Source organism: Bos javanicus, chromosome 14 (assembly GCF_032452875.1).
Source record: "Bos javanicus breed banteng chromosome 14, ARS-OSU_banteng_1.0, whole genome shotgun sequence".
NCBI lineage: Eukaryota > Metazoa > Chordata > Mammalia > Artiodactyla > Bovidae > Bos > Bos javanicus.
In genome coordinates this window covers 65,597,416-65,624,586 of record NC_083881.1, presented here as the reverse complement: position 1 = coordinate 65,624,586, position 27,171 = coordinate 65,597,416, and the positions used below count along the sequence as shown (strand labels likewise).

Here is a 27,171-nt window from a genome sequence, read left to right as displayed (position 1 = left end):
AAAACTAAGCTACAAGCCTATAAACTATCAAGAATCAGAAAATAATGAGTCACATAATGAGCTGTATGAGGAGGGCAGGGTTGGTAACTCAATGATCCAATCAGAACAAATTTAAGAGTAGATTTTAGTATATTTGATGTTTTATCACCACTAATTCTGATATTGCTTCTGCTGCTGCTGCTGCTAAGTCACTTCAGTCGTGTCCGACTCTGTGTGACCCCAGAAATGGCAGCCTACCAGGCTCCCCCGTCCCTGGGATTCTCCAGGCAAGAACACTGGAGTGGGGTGCCATTGCCTTCTCCAATGCATGAAACTGAAAAGTGAAAGTGAAGTCGCTGAGTCATGTTCAACTCTTTGTGACCTCATGGACTGCAGCCCACCAGGCTCCTCCATCCATGGGATTTTCCAGGCAAGAGTACTGGAGTGGGGTGCCATTGCCTTCTTCCAATTCTGCTATTAAGACCATACAAAGATACAACATGGAAAAACAAAAACTACAGACTAATATTCCCAATAAATGCTGACACAAAAATACTCAACAACTACTAATAAACCAGATCCACAAGGCTATGGTTTTTCCTGTGGTCATGTATGGATGTGAGAGTTGGACCGTGAAGAAGGCTGAACTCTGAAGAATTGATGCTTTTGAACTGTGGTGTTGGAGAAGACTCTTGAGAGTCCCTTGGACTGCAAGGAGATCCAACCAGTCCATTCTGAAGGAGATCAGCCCTGGGATTGCTTTGGAAGGAATGATGCTAAAGCTGAAACTCCAATACTTTGGCCACCTCATGCGAAGAGTTGACTCAATGGAAAAGACTCTGATGCTGGGAGGGATTGGGGGCAGGAAGAGAAGGGGATGACAGAGGATGAGATGGCTGAATGGCATCACTGACTCGATGGACGTGAGTCTGGGTGAACTCCGGGAGTTGGTGATGGACAGGGAGGCCTGGCGTGCTACAATTCATGGGGTCCGCAAAGAGTTGGACACGACTGAACGATTGAACTGAACTGAACTGAACAGCACATTAAAAGGATTATATACTATGATCAAGTAGAATTTATACCTAGAATATAAGAACAGTTCAATAAATGAAAATCAACAACTAACAAAATAAAGAACAAAAACTGCATGATCATGTCAACTGACAAAATAAAAGCATCTGACAAAATTCAATACCCTTTCATACTGATAAAAACACTCAACAAACTAGAAATAAAACCACTCAACATAATGAAAAGTTCAAGAGAGTGAATGGTCAAAGACTAAAAGCTTCTCTTCTAAGATAAGGAACAAGGCAAGAATGCCCACTCTTGTCACTACTATTCAACACAGTACCAGAAGTTCAAACCAGAGAAATCAGACAAGAAACAGAAATAACAGGCAAAGGAGAATTGTAAAAGAAGTAAAATTATCTCAATTCACAAACGACTTGACCTCATATGTATAGAACTCTAAACATTACACATATACACACAAAAAACTGTTATTAACTAATGAATTATTTCAGCAAAGTTGCCGCATACAAAATCAACACCAAAAAATCAATTACACGTCTAATACATTAACAATACCCAAAAATAAAATGAAGTTAAGAAAACAATCCCATTTTTATAGCATAAAAAAGGGAAAAGTACTTAGAAAGAAACTGAACTAAGGAGGTAAAAGACTTATAAACTGAAAACTACAAGACATTGCTAAAAGTAAAAATAATAAAAGAATATACAAATAAATGGACATACACCCTATGTTCAAGGATTGGTTGGAAGACTTAATACTGTTTAAATCAATCTATAGATTCAACGCAATTTCTATCAACATCCCATGACTTTATTTTTTCCCAGAAGTGGGGAAAAAAAAAAAATCCTCCAATTCATATGGAATTTCAAGGAGTCCCAAATAGCCAAAACAATCTTGAGGAGATAAAACAAAGTTAGAGGTCTCCCAATTTCTGATTTCAAAACATACTACAAAACAAAAGTAATCAAGACACTGTGGTACTGATTAAAGTCAGTACCACAAACTAACACAACAGAACAGAGCCCAGAAATAAACCCCTGTGTGCAAGACCAAGTGATTTTCAAAGGGTGTCAAGACTACACAGTGGGGAAAGGACAGTCTCTTCAACAAATGGTCCTAGGAAAATTGAATGTCTACACGCAAAAGAAAGAAGCTGGACTTTTACCTTACAAAAACGTTTAAAATTAACTCAAAATCTACAAGACATAAATATAAGACCCAACCTTGAAGAAAACATCTGGGAAAAGATTTAGGACACTTGATTTGAAAATGATTTCTGTAAAATAACAAAATAAAAATCCTAAAATTTAGGTGAAATGACAAAAAGGCCCGGAATTGCCAAAGCAATTCTGAAGAAAAAGAACAAAGCTGAAGGCACTAACTTTCCAGACTTCAGACTATGCTACAAAGCTACATAATCAAAACAGCATGGTACTGACACAAAGACAGACATGTATAATAGAGCAACGGAACAGAACAGAGTGCCCAGAAAGAAACCCTTGCATCTGCAATCAACCAACCTATGACAAAAGAGGCAAGCATCCACAATGGAGAAAAGACAGTATGTTCAAAAAGTAATGTTGAGAAAGCTGGACAGCTACATGTAAATCAATGAAACACACTCTCATACCATGTACAGAAGTAAATTCATGGTTTAAAGATATGACACCATAAAACTCCTGGAAGAGAACACATGCAAAACATTCTGACATAAATCAAAGCAATATTTTCTTAGATCAATTTCCCAAAGCAAAAGAAATAAAAACACAAATAAACAAACAGTACCAAATGGAATTTAAAAGCTTTTGTCTGGCAAAAGAACCATCAACAAAACAAAAAGAAAACTTACAGGAGAAAATATGTACAGGTGATACAATGGACAAGGGGTTAATATACAAACATTTCATATAATTCAGTATATTAAAAAAAAAAAAAAAAACAAAGAACCTAGTCAAAGATTGGCTAGAAGACCTGAACAGACATTTCTCCAAAGAAGATATACAGATGGCCAACAGGCACATGAAAAGATGCTCCACTCTGTTAATTATTAAAGAAATGCAAATCAATACCACACTGAGGTGTCACTGGTCAGAATGGTTATCATCAAAAAGTCTACACATAAAAAATGCTAGAGAGGGTGTGGAGAAAAGGGAACCCTCCTACATTATTCATGGAAATGTAAACTGGTGCAGCCAATATGGAAAACAGTATGGAGGTTCCTTAAAAGAACTAAAAATAGAGCTACCATATGATCCAGCTATCCCTAGGATATATATTCCTAGGTACACACATCCAGAAAAGAAGAAAACTCAAAAAGATACATGCACCTCAGTGTTCATAACAGCACTATTTACGATAGCCAACACACAGAAACAACCCAAGTGCCCATCAATAAATTATTGTCTTATACACACACACACACACACACACAAAGTGGAATGTCATTCATGAAAAAGAATGAAGGAGTTCCATCTGCAGCAACATGAATAGACCTTGAGAACAGTATGCTTAGTGAAGTACGCCAGACATAGAAAGACAAATATGATACATCACTTATATGTGGAATCTAAAAGATAATACAAATGAATTTATATACACATAGGAACTGACTCTCAGACACAGAAAACAATTTATGGTTACCAAAAAGTGGGAGGTGGAGAGGGATGAATTATGAGTACGAAATTAACAGGTAAATACTACTATATATAAAATAGATAAGCAACGTATTCCATTTATAACATGGAGAACTGTACACAATATCTTTCAGTAAATTGTAATGGAAAATAATCTGAAAAAATATGTATAACTGAATCACTTTGCTATACATCTGAAACATAATAAATGAACCATATTGTAATTTTTTTAATGTGAAAATAATTCCAATGATGAGCAATCATTTTTAAGGTATTAATACTTAAGGACTGTAGTTTTAAAATCAATCTGCTGTCACATTACCATAATCATAGATTAATTTTTTAGTATTATTAGATATGTGTGCTTATAACACCTTTGTGCTTGTAATTCAAAGTAGAACTATAAAATTTTCTAATCTTCTACAGAAACTGTATATGAATTTGTTCTGAAATAAAAATAGTCTGGGGAAAAAAAACAGACCTAGTGAAAAGTAAAAGTCAAAAGAGACTTCAAAGCTATAGGTTTCAATGCGCTCCCCAACCATACACATATACATCAGCAGAGACTGGAAGTCATATGGGCACAATGTGTTCAAGCACAACTTTTGCACAAATCACTGATGAACAAGGCAATCCCAAAGACTTCTGGCTAGAAAACTAAAAGTAAAAGATGTGAGCAAAGGTATTACCAGCCAAGCACTGCAGGGAGATAGATGCCACAGTTTAAGTTCATGAAAGTTAAAAAAAAAAAAAAAAAGCCTGGGAGGGAGGAGAGAAACCAGAGTTCCTACAATGTATTATTTTACAAGTCCAGTTTTAAACAAACAAAAAATTATGAAACCTGCAAAGGAAAGTGTGACCCATACTTAGGAAAGCAATCAACAAAACAAAATAGAAGCAACCAATGTAAAAGAAAGCAGTCAACAGACAATGACTCACTGTGGGTCCAGTTATTGGATACATCAGACAAAGGCTTCAAAGCAGCTACTTTAAATACATTCCAAAAAATCAAACTGTGTTAAGGAAATTAAAAGAAAACACCATGAAAATGATTCAAAAAATAGAGAATCTCAATAGTGATACAGAAACTAATAAAAATGTAAAATTTGGACATGAAAAATATAACACCCTAAAGACAATACATTTAAAGAGTTTGACAGCATTTCTGAGCTAACAAATGAAAAAATCATGAAGATAACTAAATAAAGTATCTTTCCTATAAAAACAGAAAAAGAGTAAAGAAAAATCAACATAGCCTCACAGCCTAATAAGACATCAACATACCAATACAATCATAAAGGGAATCTCAGAAGAAATAGAGGCTCCCCGATGGCTCATCGGTAAACAATCCACTTGCAATGCAGGAGACACAAGAGACAGTTTCAGTCCCTGGGTTAGGAAGATCCCCTGGAGGAGGAAATGGCAACCCACTACAGTATTCTTGCTTGGAGAATTCCATGGACAGAGAGCCTGGTGGGTTATAGTCCATAGGATCACAGAGTCGAACATGACTGAAGCAACATAGCACTAAAGCACGCAGGAGAAAAGAGTGAATAAGAGGCAGAAAAAAACTTCTTTTTTAAAACAGTGACTGAAAACTTCCCAAATTTGATGAAAAACAGTAATTTACACATACAAGAAACTAAATGATTATGAAGATAAACACATAAAGATCCACATCTAGATACACTGTAATCAAACTGATGAAAGACCAAAAGAAATTTCTGAAAGAAGCAAAAGAAAATGGCTCATCATGAATTAGAACAAGAATGTGATTAAAAGCTGAGTTCTCATCAGAAAGCACGGCAGTCAGAAGGTAGTGAAAGAAATACTCAAAACGTTAAAACAACAATGTCATCCAAGATTCCTTAAATCCAGCAAGTTTATCTTTCAAAAATGAAAGGTAAATAAGAATATCCCCAGATAAACTGAAACTAATAGAATCTACTGCAAGCAGAACTTCTCTACAAGAAATAATACAGGGAATACTTTTGGGTGAAAAGAAATGGTAAATATTTACATAAACATAAAAGAGAATATATTCATCTTTTATGTTTAAACTTTTACGTTTAAAGTTATGTTATGACTGTTTAAACCAATAATTCCAATACTGAACTGCTGAAATTGTAACATATTTAAGTAAAATATATACAAAAACAACAGAACAAAGGAGGAGAAATTAAATGGAGCTATAATGAAGCAAACTTACTGGACTCAGGTTAATCTGAAGTTGACTGTAATAAAGACACATACTATAATCCCTAGGGCAACTACTAAGAAAAAAGTGGGGAAAATGTAGTTAACAAAATATATATTGGTTAATTACATTAAATAATATAGTCAAGTCATTCAATTAAAAGAGAAAGACTGTTAGACTAGATAAAAAATAAGACCCAACAACATGCTGACATTACCTTAACAAAAAGAGGTTAAAAGTAAAAAGATGGTGATATAGACAGACAGATAGATAAATATAGATATTATAGATACAAACACAGATGCCGTGTTAAACTAATCAAAGCAAAACTAAAGTGGTTGTATTAATACCAGGCAAAGAAGACTGCAGAGAAATTATTACCAGGGCTAAAAATGGACATTCTGTAATGACAAACAATTTATCGAGAAGAGGTAACAACCCTAAATGTGTAAGCACCCTAAAACAAAGCTTACAAAACATAAAACAAATTACTGATAGGAGAAGGACAAATTCAAAATAACTGCAGGAGATTTCAACAACTCCTTTCTCAGTAATTGATACAGTAAATTTACAGAAAATCAGTAAGGATATAGAAGACAAAACAATACTATCAACCAGCTTAAATTCTTTATTTAAGTGTCTAGTGTGTTGTCCACCTTTCAGTAGACACTTAACAAACAGTAGTCCTTGTAACTTCAAAACCCCTGTATGATAATTCCAACATTTATATCATTTCTGATTCTGGTTCTGTTGACTATTTCATCTTTTGACAGTGGGTCATTTTGCTTGTTTTTGTGGGTACTATATTCACACAAATTCCAGACACATACGCATGTACATGCATACACATACATACACACTGATACAGAACTATTTAATCTAAGTGACTGGAGAACAAAACTCACATATATGATTCTATGACACAGGAATTGTATCCAAAATACATTAAAAAAATCTTATAACTCAACAATAAGACAAAAACTCAAAAATAAAAACAGTCAAAAAAAATTTGAGCAGACACCTCATTAAAAATATATAAACAAATGATTAATAAGCACATTAAAAGATGATTAACATCATTAGTCATTAGGGAAATGGAAAATAAAACTACAATAAGATAACATCACACAGCCACAAAAAAAAAAAAGGCTAAAATTAAAAAGATTACAATAACAAGTATTGGTGAGAATGTGGAACAAGGAGACCTCTCATACATTCAATACAGGAAATGAAAAATTAAGCAGTCACTTTAGAAAGCAAGTTAGCAGTTCTTATAACTCATGGACACAAACTTATACAACCCAGCAATTCCACTCCTGGTACTGATCAATAAAAATGAAAATGTTTGTCCACCAAAGACTTAAATACAAAAGGCTGTTGTCTTATTCAAATCAACCAAAAACTGACCCAAAAAATCCAAATGTCCAGCAACCAGTGGATGAATAAACAAACTATTGTAAATCCATACAATGGACTACTGCTGCTGCTGCTAAGTCACTTCAGTCATGTCCGACTCTGTGCGACCCCATAGATGGCAGCCCACCAGGCTCCCCTGTTCCTGGGATTCTCCAGGCAAGAACACTGGAGTGGGTTGCCATTTCCTTCTCCAATGCATGAAAGTGAAAAGTGAAAGTGAAGTCGCTCAGTCGTGTCCGACTCTTCCAGACCCCATGGACTGCAGCCTACTAGGCTCCTCCATCCATGGGATTTTCCAGGCCAAGTACTGGAGTGGGGTGCCATTGCCTTCTCCACAATGGACTACTACTCCACTGCAATAAAACATAACAAACTACTAATATATTTAATATCCTCAATATATCTCAAAATCATTATTGCCAAGCTCAAAAAGCCAAAGCAAAAGGGTGCATTTAGTATATACAAATTACACCTCAATAACATTAATTTACCAAAAAAGTAAATGTAGTGGTAAAAAAATCATTGGTGATCACAGCAAGAACAATTCAGTGGAACAGCAGAGGCAGAAGCCAGACTGCAATGGTTTGAGATAATGGAACAAAGTGAAGAAGTAGAGACAGCTATGAATCACTCTACACTAGAAGTTTCTGAAAAGGACAAGTGATTGACGACATGAGTTGAAAGAAGAAGATAAAGCCAAACAAGCAAAAAAAAAAAAAAATCAGGAATGCCTGAATAAGCATAAATGCTGTTGGGAATGAATCAGTAAAATAATAAAAAGTTGAAAATAAAGAAATAAGAAGAAATAACTATTAAAGCGTATCCCTGAAAAGGCTACATGAAATTATCCAAAGCACAGGTGGACGGGGGTGCCTTCACCTTGGAGGGCTGGAGATACTAACCTCTCACATTATAACAAGAGGTAAAGATAGGCAGAGTTACAGGTAAGACAGTGGGCTGATGACAGAAAGCTGAGTGAGTTCTCAAACACTGGCTTCTACTTGTTTTATGAAGTAGGAGGAATATTCATCTGTTTTAAGTGAGGAAGTCAAAACCAGAGATTTGAAGACACACAACTATATCTGAAATAGCCAGAGTGGAGAACAAAAACAAAATAATAAATCTCACAAAGTTCAACAGGACTACTAGATAGCCCTGAGACCTTGTTGAGGTTACAGGCCATGGCAATCTTGCTCTTGCTGGGGTTAAACACCAGAGGCAATCTTCAAGGTTTCGTGTTCCCTTCAGCATTGCTCAGAAGTCTTACGGTAGGCAAGGAGAAGGCAGAAAAGTAGAATCTGGCCTTTTGCCAGGCAGATGCTACAGAAGACCAATGAGACAAGGAAGTTAAAGATAATGGCAAAAGAATGGCTGTAGATATGGGCCGGGTTAAAAAAATAAAATAAAAATAAGAAGGGGCTAATGAGGAAAAGAAGAGAAGTGTAGAAAGATACTGTCATGTACGTCATGTACAGATGCAAGAGGTGGACCATAAAAAAGGCTGAGCGCCAAAGAATTGATGGTTTCCTGTTATGGTGATGGAGAAGACTCTTGAGAGATCCTTGGACCGCAAGGAGATCAAACCAGTCAATCCTAAAAGAACTCTACCCTGAATATTGACTGGAAGGACTGACGCTGAAGCTGAAGTTTCAATACTGTGGCCATCTGATATGAGCAGGCAACTCTTCAGAAAAGATCCTCATACTCAGAAAGACTGAAGGCAAGAGGAGAAGCGGGCAGCAGAGAATGAGATGGTTGGACAGAACCACCAACTCAATGGACACTGAGCAAACTCCAGGAGATACTGAAAGACAGGGAGGCTTGGCACACTGCACTCATGGGGTCACAAAGAGTCGGACGTGACTCACAAACTGAACAACAACAAAAAAGAAAGATACAATGAACCAGTAAGAGTTTATCCCTACCAGAAAAAGAAGTCTCTTACATTTTCCAAAACATCACGATGTTGCCCTGTGCTTCATGTTCTTTGTGGACAAGGAAGCACAAAGTAGCTCAAGATGAGCCACACACATGAATATAGTGATGGAGAGAGCATTATACTAACAAATCTTTAATACTAAGCCAAAAGGTAATCTAACCACCACTTAGTTCTTTGGGAGTTAATAATTATTTTGTTAAAGTAGGCTTGCAAACTGGCTCACTTTGAGCAAACAAGTCATAGGTCCCCCAAGTGAATCCAGTAAAAGCTTAATGAGAATTTTCTATTAGTCCGTATGTCTTATTTTCTCAACATGTGGAACAACTGAAATGTTACTAATTTAACTGAGGCAAAAAGATGGTCTCAGGGGTATTTGTCAAGTGAAAACACATGATTTATTTTGGTAAACGATTCATGTTCATCTGTATTTCCTCTTTCCCTTTCTGGTATTTTAAATGAAAACTGATCATTTCGGTTTATGGTATAATTTTAATTAATTTTTATATCATCAGCTTTAAAGGCCTTACAGATAAAAAAGAAAACCTCATAATTAGAAGCCAATTTAAAATACATACACACACAAATACATTGTCCTATTTTCCTGCCTTGGCAAACACAATATAATGAGTATAATTTCGTCTGTATTTGACATACTGTGGTTTTTAACACCTCAGAATTTCATCATAAATGTTTTTAATCACAGATCCAAAAAAAGTTATTCAAGACTGAGTCCTTTAGAATACGCACTCTCAAAGGTGCCGGTGAATTCTGTGGAGAACAAGTCACCCCCAAGATATCTCTCTCATGGAGCTATCAAGATATAGTGTATTACATACTTTAGCAGACATACCCTAGAATTATCTTTTTCAAATAAATAACTGAAAATACAATCTGGCTTTTCTGTCGATTGACTGTCTATCTCATAAAGTAGGAAAGAACATAACCTATTACATCATTGCTAACACAGTGGGAAAAAGCAGTCTTCTCCCAGGTCTTCTTTGGGGAAATGTCTATTCAAATCTTTTGCCCATTTTTATTCGGGCTGTTTTGGCCGGAGACATGTAAATAGAAACACAAGGGAACGGCTTTCTGCACTGCTAGATCTAGCTCCCTAGTGAAGAATAATCAGGATAGGCTCTCTAGATCTCTTAGGAAACTAATTCTGAAGAAGAGGACCTGCCAGAGTGCAAATTCAGCAACAGAGAAAAAACTCCCAGCTTTGAGAAAAGAGAGATTCCGCCTTCAAAGAGCACCTTCTACCTCACTTCAGCTCTGTCATTTTCCATGTCTTTTTCCCTTCTGGCAAATTTCCCTGTATTTTACTGATTACATTATAGGTATTGCTACAAGTACTGGCTATTTAAATGTTACAATTGCACTGCTGCTTTTCAGTCAGGCACTGAGTGGTTCTTTGGATCATGTCTGGTGGCTCTGCGGATTTTAACAGAGAACGTGGCGGCCCAGAAGGAACGGACCCTAATGGTATCATCAGGACCAACTGGAATGGGATTGTTGATAACTCTGATGATATGAACTTAAAAGTTTCTTCTTCAGGGCATCTATGCTTATGATTCTGAGAAGCCATCAGCTATTCAGCAGAGAGCTATTATTCCATGTATTAAAGTGAAGTGAAGTTGCTCAGTCGTGTCCAACTCTTTGCGACCCCATGGACTGTAGCCTACCAGGCTTCTCCGTCCATGGGATTCTCCAGGCAAGAATACTGGAGTGGGTTACCATTTCCTTCTCCAGGGGATCTTCCTGACCCAGGGATCAAACCCGGGTTTCCCGCATTGGAGGCAGACGCTTTAACCTCTGAGCCACCAAGTATGACGCAATTGCTCAAGCTCAGTCAGGTACTGGCAAGACAAGCCACGTTTGCTATTTCCATCCTGCAACACTTGGAGATTGAGTTCAAGGAGACCCAAGCACTAGTACTGGCCCCCACCAGAGAACTGGCTCAACAGACCCAAAATGTAATTCTGGCACTTGAAGACTGTATGGAGTTTTCTCTCTGCTGCTGAATTTGCACTCTAGCCAGGCCCTCTTCTTCATTAGTGATAGTGATAGTGAAGTCGCTCAGTCGTGTCTGACTCTTTGCGACCCCATGGACAGTAGCCAACCAGGCTCCTCCGTCCATGGGACACGTGCAATTTTACCAGGGGTTGAACCCTACCTAGGATGATTGCTTACTGGGGCTTACAGGGTCCACTTCATACTTAGCACTAATTGAATACTTTAATGAATAAATATAACACCAAACAAAATGTATTCAAGTGCTTTCTTTAAAAAATCCCCTTTAAAGGCATTTCTATTCAGGCTAATGACAAACACAATGAAGTCTCAAAGATGGAAATTCCCTGGCACTCCAGTGGAAAACTGTGTCTTCCTTCAAAAGATGTCAACAATACCAGACACATTTCTACAACACTTCAGAAACTGTTCAGAGGTAAATGCTTTACCAATCACTTATTTCCAATCATTTTCTCCCTACATTTAAATTGTGAAGATAAAATATGAGGATTTAGTCTCTATACACTCAGAACTTCTTACTCCTATCCTTAGAAAAATACTAGACTTAACTGCAATAATCCCAAACAATACACTGTTTAAAAGTATAGCTACATTAATAAAAGTCTAACTTAAAGGAAGTTTAAACTCTTGACAACATTAACATTTGTATCATTCGGTGAGTTCTGTACTCTGACTTCTGCATAATTTTTTTAGACTTCATTTAATCCTCACAAAACCCAAAGAGAAGGTACTATTATCACCTCCACTTTATAAGTGAGTATACCGAGATTTAAAAAACTCAAGTAACTTACCCACCACTGCATCAGGAAATGGCAGAACTAAGATTAGAACCATGGTCTGCTGCTGCTGCTAAATCGCTTCAGTCGTGTCCGACTCTGTGCGACCCCAGAGATGGCAGCCCACCAGGCTCCCCCGTCCTTGGGATTCTCCAGTCAAGAACACTGGAGTGGGCTGCCATTTCCTGCTCCAATGCATGAAAGGGAAAAGTGAAAGTGAAGCCTCTCAGTCGTGTCCGACTCTTAGCGACCCCATGGACCGCAGCCTACAAGGCTCCTCCATCCATGGGATTTTCCAGGCAAGAGTACTGGAGTGGGGTGCCATTGCCTTCTCCGAGAACCATGGTCTACCTGACTAAAGCTCTGGCTCTCAACTGTTTTCCTAGCAATTATCACTTCTTAAATAGTAAGACAGATATAATTTGATGATCTCATAGTATATTTACTTTTTAAAACTGTATGAAATTTTATGAGGGTTTAGTTAATTTAGTGGCATTAGAACGAACTAAAATCCAACTCAAAAAATAAATGGTCTACAATGGATACAGGACTTCATAATTAAATGAAAGTCTTGTTTTTCAACTCTATCAAACCATTTCCTCTCAGCTTGGGCTCTCTGCCCGAAAGTACTCTAAAATTATAATTTCCTGGCAAAGGACTTTAAAGAAGAAGTTAAGATTTTTCCCCTTCCTTCACCCTTGGAGTCTTTCATTTTTAATTTCTAAGAATTTTTTCACTTACCCTCAACTGGAAAGTGGCATGATTCCCTTTAATTTCTTATAACAAACCTCTATGAAGTTAACAAACACTATGATACACTCCGCAGCCCTACAGACAAGCTAGTGCATTTACTTTCTTACTAACTCATTTTTCAAAAAATACAAATCCAGAAAATGCAGACAACATAAAACAGCACATCTAAAAATGCTTCAACATACTCACATCCCACCAAAATAGACTTTTAAACACTCAACAACCATACCTAGATTTGAGAACTAAAAAAGGGAACAGAATCTTTAACTGATTAAGAATAAAAGAGGAGACGTCTACATGAAACTTCCCAAGGTCTACTCATGAACCTGGCATATAAAAAAATCCACTATGACTTGTGCTAGACTGCTGCTGCTGAGTCGCTTCAGTCGTGTCCGACTCTGTGCGACCCCACAGACGGCAGCCCACCAGGCTCCCCCGTCCCTGGGATTCTCCAGGCAAGAACACTGGAGTGGGTTGCCATTTCCTTCTCCAATGCATGAAAGGGAAAAGGGAAAGTGAAGTCGCTCAGTCGTGTCCAACCCTCAGTGACCCCATGGACTGCAGCCTACGAGGCTCCTCCGTCCATGGGATTTTCCAGGCAAGAGTACTGGAGTGGGGTGCCATGGCCTTCTCCGCTAAAGAGACTACCTACACTTAAAAACTGTATTTACTCATGTCTTATTCCTCATTTATTTCCCCATACCTCAAATTTTGAAAATAAACTATGAGGATTTATTCTCTACACACTCTCAACTCCTTGCTCCCATCCCTAGAAGAACACTATAATTAACTGCAACAATTCCAAACATTAATACATTAATTAAAGGTGTAATAACCACATTAATAAAAGTCTAAATTCAAGGAAAGTTTAAACTCTAACAATACTAGTATTTCTATCATTCAATGAGTTCTGTACTCTGACTTCCGCATAATTTTTATAGGCTTTCATGGAGAGACGTATGGGGCGACCTGTGGGACAGTGGCTGCTTTCAGCTGTTTGCAGAGATGGACACTGTTTCGCTTGATTTCTCATCGCATTCTGACTACTTACACAGCAACGGCACATAGGAAACCACTTCACAGTGTTTGTCTGAGGTTCTTTGTAAATAAATTAAGGGGAGGAAACTGAGAAATAGTTCATGATTTTGGTGCTTTGTGAAAATTCCTTTTGTTTTTTTAAAAAAAATTGGGATTATTTTCACCTGTTTGAGGTTTTTTCCTAAGAAATAAAAATAAAATTTTAAAATTACAGCTGTGTCTAACAGACAAAAAAGATCAATCATCATAAGAAAGATAAAAAGCTTAAATATTTCACCCACAGAAATCAAAAATAAACTACTACAAATGCAACTTTACCGCATTTGTGTGTGTGCGTGTATCTGTGTGTGTGCTCAGTCGAGTCCGACTCTTGGTGACACTGTAGACTGTAGCCCTCCAGGTTCCTCTGTCCATGGGATTATCCCGGCAAGAATACCGGAGTGGGCTGCCACTTCCTCCCCCAGGAAATCTTCCCAGCCCTGTAGCTTCTGCACCGGCAGGCGGGTTCTTTACCACTGAGCCACCTGGTTAGTCCTGCTGCTGCTGCTGCTGCTAAGTCACTTCAGTCGTGTCGACTCTGTGTGACCCCATACACAGCAGCCCACCAGGCTCTGCTGTCCCTGGCATTCTCCAGGCAAGAACACTGGAGTGAGTTGCCATTTCCTTCTCCAATAAGTGAAAAGTGAAAGTGAAGTCGCTCAGTCCTGTCTGATTCTTCGAGACCCCATGGACTGAAGCCCACCAGTCTCCTCCTTCCATGGGATTTTCCAGGCAAGAGTACTGGAGTGGGTTGCCATTGCCTTCTCCTGGGAAGTCCTATTTGTACACAAATATACCTCTGAAACATCAATTCAGTTTGGTAATACCATAAGTCCTCAAAATCTAAGCAATGCTCTAAAATGACAGAAATTTGTTTAACTTGGGAGTTTTGTGAGGGTTTTAAGGTAAAATTGGTGCTTTTTTGATGCAAAAAAAATTGTTACTTTCATGCTAAATTTTAGAAATTTAGGAAAGTTTGAAGAATTTTGCTCTCCTTCACTGCACAATAATTGCTTAGTCAAAAGATGATTAAGACGTACTATGAACCCGAACCCAGAAGAGAAAAAGGTCTTTGGTAAGCAAAAACTGAACAAAGAGCCTTTACTTTGAGAAAGGGAAAGCTAGCGTTAGGTCAGATCACTATTTCTAAGCCGTCGTTTAGAGAAGAGCACAGCAAAGAGAAAAAACAGGTGACAGTGAAACTAGACTTGGGGGTCGGGGCAGGAAAGCTATACGCAGCAGCAGAGCTTCCAGCGACCGAAACAGCACCCTGGACTGCTTCCACAGACTAACACTACAAACAGCTCCATGAGTTTTATTATGGTTTTTCATGAACTAAAATTTATTTTTAAGTAATATTAAGTAATCAAGAAAGCAAATGGTTTGTCTCAGAAGACTGGGTCAAGTGTCCTCACTTTGAAATGAATTTCCATCAAAACTGGTTGTTTTAAAAATATTTTAAGAGTATAATGCTTGAAGTGATTTACTTCATTTATTTGGAAAATCTGTTACATAATACACCACACTTCCCAGTAATGTTCGATACTTGAAAGTTATCACTATATCACTATTTTGGGAAACTGTTTTACATCACATGACTTTTTTATGAACACTAACTAAAGCCGACTAATCAAGTGCTGCAAGTCTGTATATAAAGGGGTGGAGTGATCCCATTTTCTTATCTTGGCCTAGTACTTGAATTCTTTTAGAAAAAAAGACCTTGGAAGTATAAATGAGACTCAGGTGTACAGAAGGAAAACTTATCTACCAGGAAAAGGAAATTATCAAAATACTTTCCTCTCAAGCGCTAATGAGTACATAAATTATTAAGTTTCCACTGGAATTTTTATGAAATTCCTTTGTTTAATTTCATCTTTTTTTAATAATTCTTAAGAATTACATAAAATATAAATTCTATTCAGAGCAATCATTTCTCTCTAATCCCTTTTTGTGATCTAGATTTCACTAATTATTAAAAATGTTTGAACAGACATTATTTAATATCATTGGAAAATGGTTACTGGCTGCTATTTGATCGCAATGATGGACTAATTCACACAGCAACTGGTAAGTGCAACCTAGTGTCTTTTAATATAGTGAGCAATTACATCAAAACTAATTCTTTCTATGATTATGTGACACAGTGGCAAATGTAATTTCCCAACTATGTCACTGAAACAAGTATCTCATGTTACTTATTCAAAAGCACAATACAACTTAACAAGAGGTGTTAATAACAAAAGTAAAAGGCAGCAACATGTGGCATTTAACATCTGGATGTGCTTCATTTTGCAGTCCACCATACTACAGTCAGTTAGGGCTGGATTTATTAAGCAGCATCAAGATGCCCTTGAATTTTGTTTGTTTTTACACAGATACACTTGTATGCATACAAGACAAGGTAAGCTAAAAGGTCTACCTTAAAAGAAAGGCCTGAAATCTGATCAGGTCACTAGCAGTGTTACCTGTCTTACAGTCTTTTATTTTCCTTTTCTCATTTAAGAAAAGAAGAAACTAGGTCACCTGAAACATTTAGAGGTAAGAAAAAAGTGAGGCTAGATATTAGGATAACAGTGGGTCACATGGTAACCAGACTAAGATAGAGAGAAGACGAAGATAAAAGTCCACTCTAAAAAGTCTCTACCACAGAAATCTGTCTACACATGTCCAATTTCTGACTCAAACTTAGAAACATAAATGCATGGTGGATATTATCCAGGAAAAAGTGTAAAACTGCCAGTGCTATCTCACATTTTTTGACAGACTAGCCCATAGTTTGAAAAAACAAGTCAGGTTTCCTATCTAGAAATAAAACTCTTATTTTAAAATAACATCATATAGTGGCCAGGTTAGGGTCTTGAAATACCATCTCTCACTAAAAGTAGGGCTTACTGTACAGGTTGATTCCAGATCTGGGACAAAAGATAAACAAGATGAGCCCTCTGCAGAGAGCAAAGAAGCTCTCCAAAGACCATGCGGGTCATGCTGTCGCTTAAAGGGATTCCCACTGATCAATGATGGGACACTCTGAGCTGCAGCAAAAGTAAATGCAATGAATTAAATCCATCAAATATGTTTATACCCATCAGCTCACAATGGCATTTTTAAAAAAGAAAAAAAAGAAAGGAATGAGTCCCCTTTGGAGGAAAACAGGGACTTGATTCATTATCTTAAAAACAGGTAAATAAAGGGAAAGAATCAAGCATTTATCCTGTCTTTCCTTTACATACTATACCACTGGCTAACCAAACAGAAGCTAAGAAAAGTGACTCTTTAAAAAACCATTCCAACTAATAATTGAAAACAAAATGGTGTATTTTCAATTTCACCATTCTGCAACTCCCAACAAATTAACAGAAATAAGTATTAACCATCAACAGCTGCTAACATCACAAAAAAGAGAGGCAACTAGACATTAAGTGACTCATACAGTCTTGACAACACCACCTATTATGATGTCTAAGGGACTGACTTGAGCCCTGGATCCAGACTTGAGCTCTGGATCCAGCTGCCCATCTGCAGGAAATATGGAGGACAAATGAACGTGCTGAACTGCGCTTTGAGTAAGCAATCAGCAAGATCCAGGCTGTGGGAAACAATTCAACAGGAAAAGGAGAAGAGAAAAGACAGAGGACCAACCTAAAGATTAAAAACAACTCATATTAAAACTTTTTTAATTGCCAAGACTAACCTACAGTGTCCAGCAATGCACATTCAAGTTTTTACCATAAAAGTAAGGACAATGGTTACATGTGGGGAAAGGTAGCTGTGATTGGCATGGAGCACTCAGAAGGGGCTTCTCGAGAGGGTGGCAAAGCTCTGTTTCTTAACCTGACTGGTGATTATAAGGGTGTCTGCCTTATAGTAATTCATCAAACCATACATTTGTTTTTTACTGATGTTTCATTTTGCGATAAAAGAGTGAAAGTCACTCAGTCGTGTCCAATTCTTTGCGACCCCTTGGACTCTACAGTCCATGGAATTCTCCAGGCCAGCATACTGGAGTGGGTAGACTAAGGTTTTTCTTAAATATCAGGTCACTCAAACATTTCAACACTTAACAAAGGCTTGATTTGTTTCCCATTCTCTAGTCTAATGCAGTAAAAACAAGAGGTTGAAGAAAGAAGTCAATGCCCATCATTTCCTCCCTACACATTTCCTCTTCTTGGGGGAACCACCTAATATCAACATTTTGGGCCAAACAGATTCACATTCCTGGGAGTTTGGAATTCTAAGGAAGCAAATATAGATAACTAACCTGTTCTTCTCCCAGTCTTTCACCATCCCCCAAATTGCCAAATCCAAAACCCACGAGCCAGAATTGTTTCCTTCTTCCTTATTCCCCACACCTGATTTATCGGTCTTTCATTTCTAACTCCAAAACATAACTTAAATCTGTCCACTTCTCTTCATCTCCGTGGACTTCACCATCTCTAACCAAGAACTACATCAATGGCCTTCTCACTTGTTTCCCTGCTTTTATTCGTGTGTGTGTGTGTGTGTGTGTGTGTGTGTGTGTTCAGTCACCCAGTCGAGTCCAACTCTTTGCGACCCCAGGGACTGCAGCCCACCAGGTTCCTCTGTCCATGGGATTTCCCAGGCAAGAATACTGGAGTGGGTTCCCATTTCCTTCACCAGGAGATCTTTCCCACCAAGGGATCAATTGAACCTGCCTCTCCTGCACTGCAGGCAGATTCTTTACCACTGAGCCATAGGAGTAGATTTTATTCTTAACCCTCTACAATTTATCCTACCCAAGCAATAAGAGTGCTCTTATAAAGACACAAACTGCTTAAAATTCCACTTAAAACCCTTTAGTGACAGCCACTATACTGACTTAAATCCAAATTCCTTTAATCATGGCTTGCATCATTGAATCCCTGCCCATCTCTCTGACCTCATCTCCAACCACTTTCTCCCAGTCTACAACACAGCCACTGTGGCCTTATTTCAATTCCTCCCACACACCACACTGTAAACTCTTCCCCACTTCCAGGCCTTCTCATAGCTTTTTGCTCTGCCTGGAATACTCTTTGCAGACACTCACACAGAGTATTTGTCAACCTCATGTTGACAGCTTAAGTACTACCTTCTTAGGAAACCTCCTTCAACTACCCTATCAAGCAGGTTCCACCATCTCCCTTAACAATATATACTGCTTCTCTCCCTCACAGCTCAAGCTCCAACTAAAGTGGATGTTCGAGGCCAAAGATTTCATCTGTTGCATTCAACCATGTACATCTGGCATTTGAAAGGTAGTTAATTAGCAATTACTAAAGATATGAATAACTGAGCAAATTAATGAACTCAAGGGTGACAACCAATTGATGCCGTGAGCAATAATGGGTGAGTCTTAAAGAAAGTCAGTTTTTAAAAAGAAACAGGAGAATGGGGCAACCAGCCAGACAGAAAAAATAATATGGCCAGAGACAGAAAGAGTCAAGAAAATTAACTGCCTATTCTCTTTAATTTCTTCAAATATGTAAAAAGTTCACCTAAATCACAAAAATAATCCGAACTTACATTTCTTTTCAATCACAGAACTCTAGGTCCCACAATTTCAGAAAACCAAAAACTCTAGAAGTGAAAACATGATCTGCAACCTAAATGTCCATCAACAGATGACTAGATAAAGAAAATACAGTACATATATTCAATGGAACATTACTCAGCCATAAAAAGAATGAAACAGTGCCATTCACAGCAACATAGATGAATCTGGAGATTCTCATACTGAGTGAAGTAAGTCAGATGGAGAAAGACAAATATCATATGATATCACTTATATGTGGAATCTAAAAAAAATGAACATATTTACAAAACAGAAATGGACTCAGAGAAAACAAACTTCAGGTTACCAAAGGGATGGAGGGGCAGATAAATCAGGAGTCTGGCATTAAAACATGCACACTACTATATATAAAACAGGTAAACTACAAAGATCTACTGTACAGCACAGAGAACTATACTCAGCATCTTGTAATAACCTATAATGGAAAAGAACCTGAAAAAGAATACATGTATGTGTGTGTGTATAACTGAATCACTTTGCTGGACACTTGAAACTAATATAACATTATAAATTAACTACACTTCAATTAAAAAAAAAAAACAGATATAGAAAGCAACACTAAAGCAAAAAAAAAAAAAAAAAGAAAGAAAGAAAAGACCTGGACAGAGAATAACACTTTATATTTTGAATTAAAGAAACTACCTCATCTTTAGAAATCATATATGCTCAACGATTTCCCCGATTTTTTGTGTATCAAGATACTAATACTTATAACAACATATCCGAAAAATTTACTCCATTTTACCTCATTACTAAGATGTCTGGTATTACACAACATCTATAGATTAAATCAGGGCTACATGTGCACACTAATTCAGAACCCACATACAGTACTACATGTGTACACCTATATTATCACTAATGCTGACAGCTTTCTGTAATTCTCATTTTGCTACAGAGTCATGTTTTAAGATATATCTTTTGAGGTTCTCTTAAGAAGTTCAAGGTAATCTGCACCTCAATTTCACGGCATGCAAGCAATGGACTTATTTTTAACTGTCATACATGTCTGTTTACATATCTGTTACTTTCATTTATGCAACTTGAGACTGTATGTAGAAAAAAACAGTTGTAATAAGACATTTCAAATATACAATCTTTGTTCTACACTATAAGCTAAAAGCTTTGGAAAATTAGAGTAATCTTGACACACGAAGCAATTCAAATGAAATCATAACAAGAAGCTTGAGACAACTGAAAAAGAAAATGTCTATCAGAGTAAATGTTCACTTTAGAAGAAAAATCTAAAGACCTCTCTGGTAGACAGAAAGGGTGGAGCTGGTATGGAGTCAGAAATTGAGGTTATCATAATTACAGTGGGATATTTCCAGCGTACAGGGTCATTCTACATCACAAGGCAAAAAAGCCTTTACCTTCAAGAAACCTTCATGTATTATTGTTGTTGTTTTAGTCGCTCAGTCATGTCCAACTCTCTTGAAACTCCACAGACCATAGCCCCTCAGGCTCCTCTGTCCACAGGATTTCCCAGGCAAGAATACTGGAGTGGGTTGCTATTTCCTGCTCCAGGGGATCTTTCTGACCCAGGGATCGAACCCACGTCTCATCCACTGCAGGTGGATTCTCTACCACTGAGCCACCAGGGAATATGTTCCTTTATAAACCCTGTCAGATGCCAGGCATAATCATTTTCCACTTTTCCGTACCTTAACTGGGACATGGACACAGTGTTCAAAATAAAGTTGTTTTTAAATAATGGTTTCCTCTCTCTCCTTCACCTCCCTCCTTTTTGTTTTACAAAGAATAGCTCTATTGTATGTATAGCTTGTTACAATTATACCACTCTGGATTCCTTTGGCAATGCCATCATCAAGCTTTGAAGTATCAGGAATAGTGCTGGAAACACAATCAATTTTCTCACTGTCACAACTATATATACCAATGAAGGTTTCTCAAACTGTAGTTCACAACTGGTTAGTAGGTTATCAAAATTTGGTGGGTCATGACTAGCAACTTTTCAAAGAACTAGAAAAGAACAGAAAATAGAAAAATACCAGAGAACATTACACGTAGTTCATTTCATAAAACTGCTGCGTTGGAGTCTCATCATCAATATTAAATAATAATAATAATAATATATGATGGGCTGAAGTGACAGTACCTCTAATTCTACACAGACTTTTTTGAAACTAGAAAAACTAAATTCTAAGCACTTTCCCCCTATTCAACCAAACAAGAAGTGCTCAATTTAAACCCATTATCTTTAAAGCTTTACTAGTACACATTTCTGGAATGAGCACTGAAATTTTCTGGGATTATTTCAGGAAAACAAATTCCAAAACTAGCTGTGTTTAACATACATTTACCTTTTTCTTTACATCCTAACAAATTCTTCAGTGCCAATATATGCTGTATCTCAGCCCCTTAAAGAACAATGCATAAATTAATCATTGTCAAGAGTTGACTAAAAGACTGAGTTTATCTCCTGTCTTAACGCACAACTAAAGTTTGCTCACCAAGAACTGCTCCAGAGGCTGTCATACTCCTCTCTAGAAAGGAAGAGCCAATTGATTGTTCCCATCTATAGGGCCTAAATCCATTCTAATGGAGTTGGAGCCACCCCGGATTAACCAAGAAAAGCCAAAGGGAGGACAAATATGCTTTAGCAGGTTATGAAACCTTGGTTATGGAGCCAAGTCGTTAATGTAAAGAGACACTGTTTGCCGGATTCTTTTCCCACTGAACTACTTGAACATCTCCTCTGCTTGCCTGCCACTGAAGCTGGAAGCTTTCACCAGTTTAACTCAAATAACTCTTCTTATCTTGAGCTTCAGCAGTTTACTCTTTTCTCATAATCCTTCCGATATTTTCACTACTTCAATCCAACTTGTCCTCTAAGTATAACCTTAATCAATGAACTTTAAATAACTATCAATCCTATAACCCATCAGGGACCAGGCTTATCTGGTAAAGGATTTCTCTCCAACAATGATTTCTATCCTCTCTTTGACAAGTACCCTCCAGCAACCAGAGTTCTCATGTTCCCCACCTACCACAGAGATCCACCTCCCCTTCTATGAATGTTCTACCTGGAGAAGAGCCCATGTTTGGTCACTTTCCTCTCTACCTATCAAAACTCACCTATTCTATGGTCATTTTTCTGTCATCTAGTAGTTCCCCTAAACAGAAATCTGATAAACTCAATCTATCAAAATACTGATAATTGACAACCATTTAGTGGATTTCCTCTCCCAGTTGTTGTTCAGTTGCTCTGTCTTGTCCAACTCTTTGCGACCTCAAGGACTGCAGCACACCAGGCTTCCCTGTCCTTCACCATCTCCCAGAGCTTGCTCAAACTCATGTCCATTGAGTTAGTGATACATCCCTTCCCAGAGGGACTTCATTTTAATAAAGACATCTGAAGATCTCTGTGATGAGGTATTAAGGAAATCTGGGGGATCTAAAAGCCATTCTGATTCTCAAATTAGGCAAAAGATGTGGTCAGCCCTATCACTATGTTAACACGGGCCTTGTTGAGGAGAGCAAATCAATATTGGGAAGGTAAGAGGGGCCTTCCAGGTCATCTAGGCACTAGTTTCTCAGAACTGGTTGTACGCTGGAATCTCCAACTCCCAGAGGAGACGAATGACACCCAAAGAAGCAACTTTCAAAGTCAGTGGCAAAGCTCGGCCTAATATCAAGGCCTGATGCTATGTCAGATATATATAAAAAACAGTTTATATATATATATATATATAAACTAAAAGTTTAAAGACATGTATGGGAATGACAAAATGTACGGGAATGACAAACACCCAATTCACAACAGTGACAACCCTCAAGGGGATGGGAAAGGAATGCAAATGAGAAGAGAGATACTTAGGGAGCTTCAATTATATTGGGAATATTTTATTTCTAAAGCTGAGTGGTGATATGTAAGTATTTACTAAATTCATTCCCATTATCTTTTGGATGTCTAAAACTTTGTAATAAAAAAAAAAGAACAATCTTAAGATTGATACTCAAATGAATATCATTATAGGAATAAAAAGAAACAGTTTACGCTAGAAAGCACTCAAATAAGATACTTTATGAAGCCGACTTTGACTAAAACATAGATCACTAGTAAAAAAATAATAGATAAATAACACAAACTTTTCTAAGGGAAAATCATGAACAAAGGCAAACCTGGGAGTACCCACAGCCTATAATCTAAACAAAGAACAATAGGGAGACCTTAGAAGGAAAGATTCAGCTTGCAGAAGTAACATAAGGCTGGGGGTTAAGGTTGAGACCAAGCTATGGAGCTCTTGGGTACCTCAACGAGTGTGCCCCAAACTCCCCGCCCCTGCAAAAAAAAAGGAAGAGCATGACTGAAGTGATGTTTTAGCCAAAAAAAAAAAAAATCAGAACAGAAGCTGTGTGCAGGATGAACTAGTGCAGCCTGCTATAGATCAGCAGAGGATTCCATACGAAACCAAAAGGGGAACAGAGGGAGGTGAGGCACTGAGAACCAAGTCCTAGGGCTCTGCCTCTACGCCAAAGAGAGCTCTTCTGCTGTTAAAATGTTTTGATGAGCGCTGAACTACAGTGCCCAACTGGAAGGCACTGCTATAAATCAACTGTGAGGGTCTTAAAACCCTGGAATGGGGTAGTAATACTGGGAATGAAAGGGGGTGGACACAGACTTTCCGATGGAAAATCTGATATGATGTAGTGACAAACTAAGTAAGATAATGAAAGAAATGGATCCACATGAAGAAACCAAAAATACTGAGAAGCAGCTATGGGTCATATACACTTGATCATCAGCAACACATTTGTGAGCATGTAATAATGTCTGAACCCTAAGGGAGAACTACTCACAGCAGACAAGCGAAGTGGAATTCTTACAGAGATTAAAAGGAGAATAAGCAAAGGGGACAAGAAGATTATAGAAAGAGATGCTCGTGGAATGCTAAGACAGCAAGCAGAGTTTCAGTTTCAAAAAGAGGCATCACTGGACACAATGAGTGGGTACACAACCCTTGAGTCAACAGTACTGAACATATTATGAAGCAATTGTTAAGAACATATTAAGAAGTAAGTGTTCTACTGGCACTTCCTCCACCCGACCAAGTTATTTAACCTTTCCAAGTTTCATTTAATAAGGAAAATATAGACAACTAACATTATTGAACATATTATGAAGCACTGTACTGTAAGTGCTCTACATATGACCTCATTTACTCCAAAACACATTTTACAGATGAAGAAATTAAATTCAGAACTAGCACAGTAAGTTGCAGAGCCAGGATTCCTATTCCTTGAGACAATGAAGTAAAAGAATGCATATACAAAATTCTTGGCAAATAGTTAAGATCTCAAAAAAAAAAATGGTAGCTTCATTTCATTATTAGAGGGCAATCATTAAGAGGCGCAACACAAAAATTCACTGTCAGTTATCTCTGTCATAGCCCTCCATGTGGTGAACCCTCTTAGTGTCCTCATCTTATAAAACAGGATTAATGTGTATAATCCAACCTACTCAATGGGGTTGCTTTAAGGATTAAACAATAGGATGGAAAAGAAAACGCTATGAAAAAAATCTTTAAGAGACATTCAAACATATGGGATTTGTCACATATCTTTTGTGCTTCAGAAATGCCTTCCTGGATGAACACGTCTCTCTGAAGAGAGCTAAAATTAAGTCTCTTAAACGTGCAACCAACCACTTTGAAAAGTATGTCATCACCGGATGGTGGTACACACCACCACCCCTCCCCCAACCCCTCCAGATTCTCTACTGTCCCTGCGAGGGCAGGGGTTCGCTCTTACATCTACAGTGAAACTCTCATAACTTGGCGTAGAGCTCATCAGTAGAGAGAGTTTCTCCTTCAATTCAGTCATTCAACTTGGCCTTACTGTAGGATCTCAGAGGTACCCTTTACAGTCCTTCCAAAACAAAATGGGGGGAAAACTGGTTCCAGTTTTTGTTACAGTATTAAAACTGAGTACCAGATCTATATTAGAATTGGGATATTTTTAAATGCCAGAGAAGAATTTATCAAGGGCTCCAACAGCAGGTCTCTTTTGGAAACTCCCCAACAACCCCACTTTTTCACCTGAACAGATGGTTCCCAGGCTTCAAGGCTCACATGTCTTGTCACACAATTCACAATAGGTCACCAAGTTCCTACCTTTGCAATTATTCCATATTCTTGAATATACTGCCTTTCATCTAAAGATCTCTAGCTATCAAAACTCTTCACTCTTCACAACAGCACTATCTGGGAGAAAGACTGGTACCCTTATTTTACAAATTAAAAATGAAAGATCGAAGTGAAACGCTTTATCCAACATCAATCAACTGATTCACTCTTTGAAATACACATTACCAATTTGTATCAATGGACAGCCTTGATTTAGCTTTTCAAGACCATTTCAAATTCAAGTTCAAAACTAGTGTGTACTGCTACTTTTCCAATATACCAGAGAATATTAAAGAACAGTAAATACCAAAGCATCACTATTTTTACATGCTAAAAGAAAAACAAACCTATACACACACACACACACACACACACACTCTCTCTCTCTCTCTCTCTCTCTCTCTCTCTCTCTCTCTCTCTCATATGGGGGAGGGGTTCTAATTTAAGACTCCTACTGTCCTGCATCCATAAATACTTTGAACTTGCAGAGTAAGGGGCGAGGAACACCTGTTAGTGCAGCATTTGCACAGTTAAGTTTTACAGACTGTCTAGCTATTAATATTCCTTGAACTGTAAATAAACAACCCTCTTTCTTAAAAAAAAAAAAATGGTGGGGGGTGGGCAACATTCTGGAAAACATTTGACAAGAAAGCCTAGATGGTTGTACAAAGCCCAGTAATTTCCTAGTTTTACGTCTCCCAGATGCTGAACCTGTCACGAGGGAGAACCGCGCCCTTCCCCGGAGTCCAGCCGCGGGGCGCCCCGCGCTGCCCCCCGACTCTCCCCGCGCGCGCCAGGCCCGGCGAGTCGCCGGGGACTCGAGGCTCGGCCTCCCCTCCGGCCCCGCCTCACCCACCGACAGGCGCGGCCGGGCGCTAGGACCCGCCCTGCGACCCCCGGCGCGCCCGGCTCGGGGCCCGGCAGTCGCGGAAAGGGGATCGCGGTCCCGCCCGGCCTAGCCGCCCCCGCCCCGCGGCCGGCGGCGCCGCCTCCCTCCTGCTCCTCGCGCCCCGCGTTCGTTTACCTCTTGGGCGCTGGCGGCTGCTCCATGGCGGCCAGGGGCAGAAGGAGGGACCAGGTGGGCGGCGAAGGCGGGAGGCGGGCAGAGGGCCGGGGCACCAGCCGGCCGAGCCCGGAGAGCCACAGCAGGAAACTCCAGGAACTCGAACCAACTTTCCCGTAACTCCGCGGCGGATCCCCCGCCCGCAGGCCGAGCGGGGCTCCTCCCGGCCCGCCCCGCCCCTCGGCCGCCGGCCCCGGCCGGGGAAGGGTAGGCGGGGCCGGGTAGGCGGGGCCGGCGGGGGAAGGGTGGGCGGAGCCGGCCAGGGGCCGCGGAGGGGTGGGCGGGGCCAGGCGCTGGGGCCGGGGCGCAGGACAGGGCCGGCCCTGGTGCAGGAGTGGGGAGGAAAGAAACCCGGAGTGGAAGGGCGAGAGGCTGAGGCCTAGTCTGGACCCAGAGCCAATCTCGGCTGGCCTGGGGCACGTTCTTTTCCAGTGGCCCGAAGCTGCCGCTCCTCACTCGCCTTCACTGCTTTTGACCCTATCTGATTTGACTCGTTTCTCTGGATTTCCCAAGGATACCTTTCCAAACATCTTGAAGCAACCTTTTG

General features: G+C 38.9%; 1 protein-coding gene across 3 annotated transcripts in view; it reads right to left on the bottom strand.

The window, feature by feature from the left end:
• STK3 (serine/threonine kinase 3) overlaps positions 1 to 26,839 on the bottom strand; it is a 310,098-nt gene extending 283,259 nt beyond the window's left edge. For all 3 annotated transcript variants that reach the window (XM_061439280.1, XM_061439281.1, XM_061439282.1), the window contains exon 1: positions 26,586 to 26,839. In XM_061439280.1, coding sequence (XP_061295264.1) covers positions 26,586 to 26,611 — 26 coding nt within the window. In that variant the 5' untranslated portion in view covers positions 26,612 to 26,839. The remainder of the gene's footprint in view (positions 1 to 26,585) is intronic.
• Between the last annotated feature and the right edge of the window lie 332 nt (positions 26,840 to 27,171).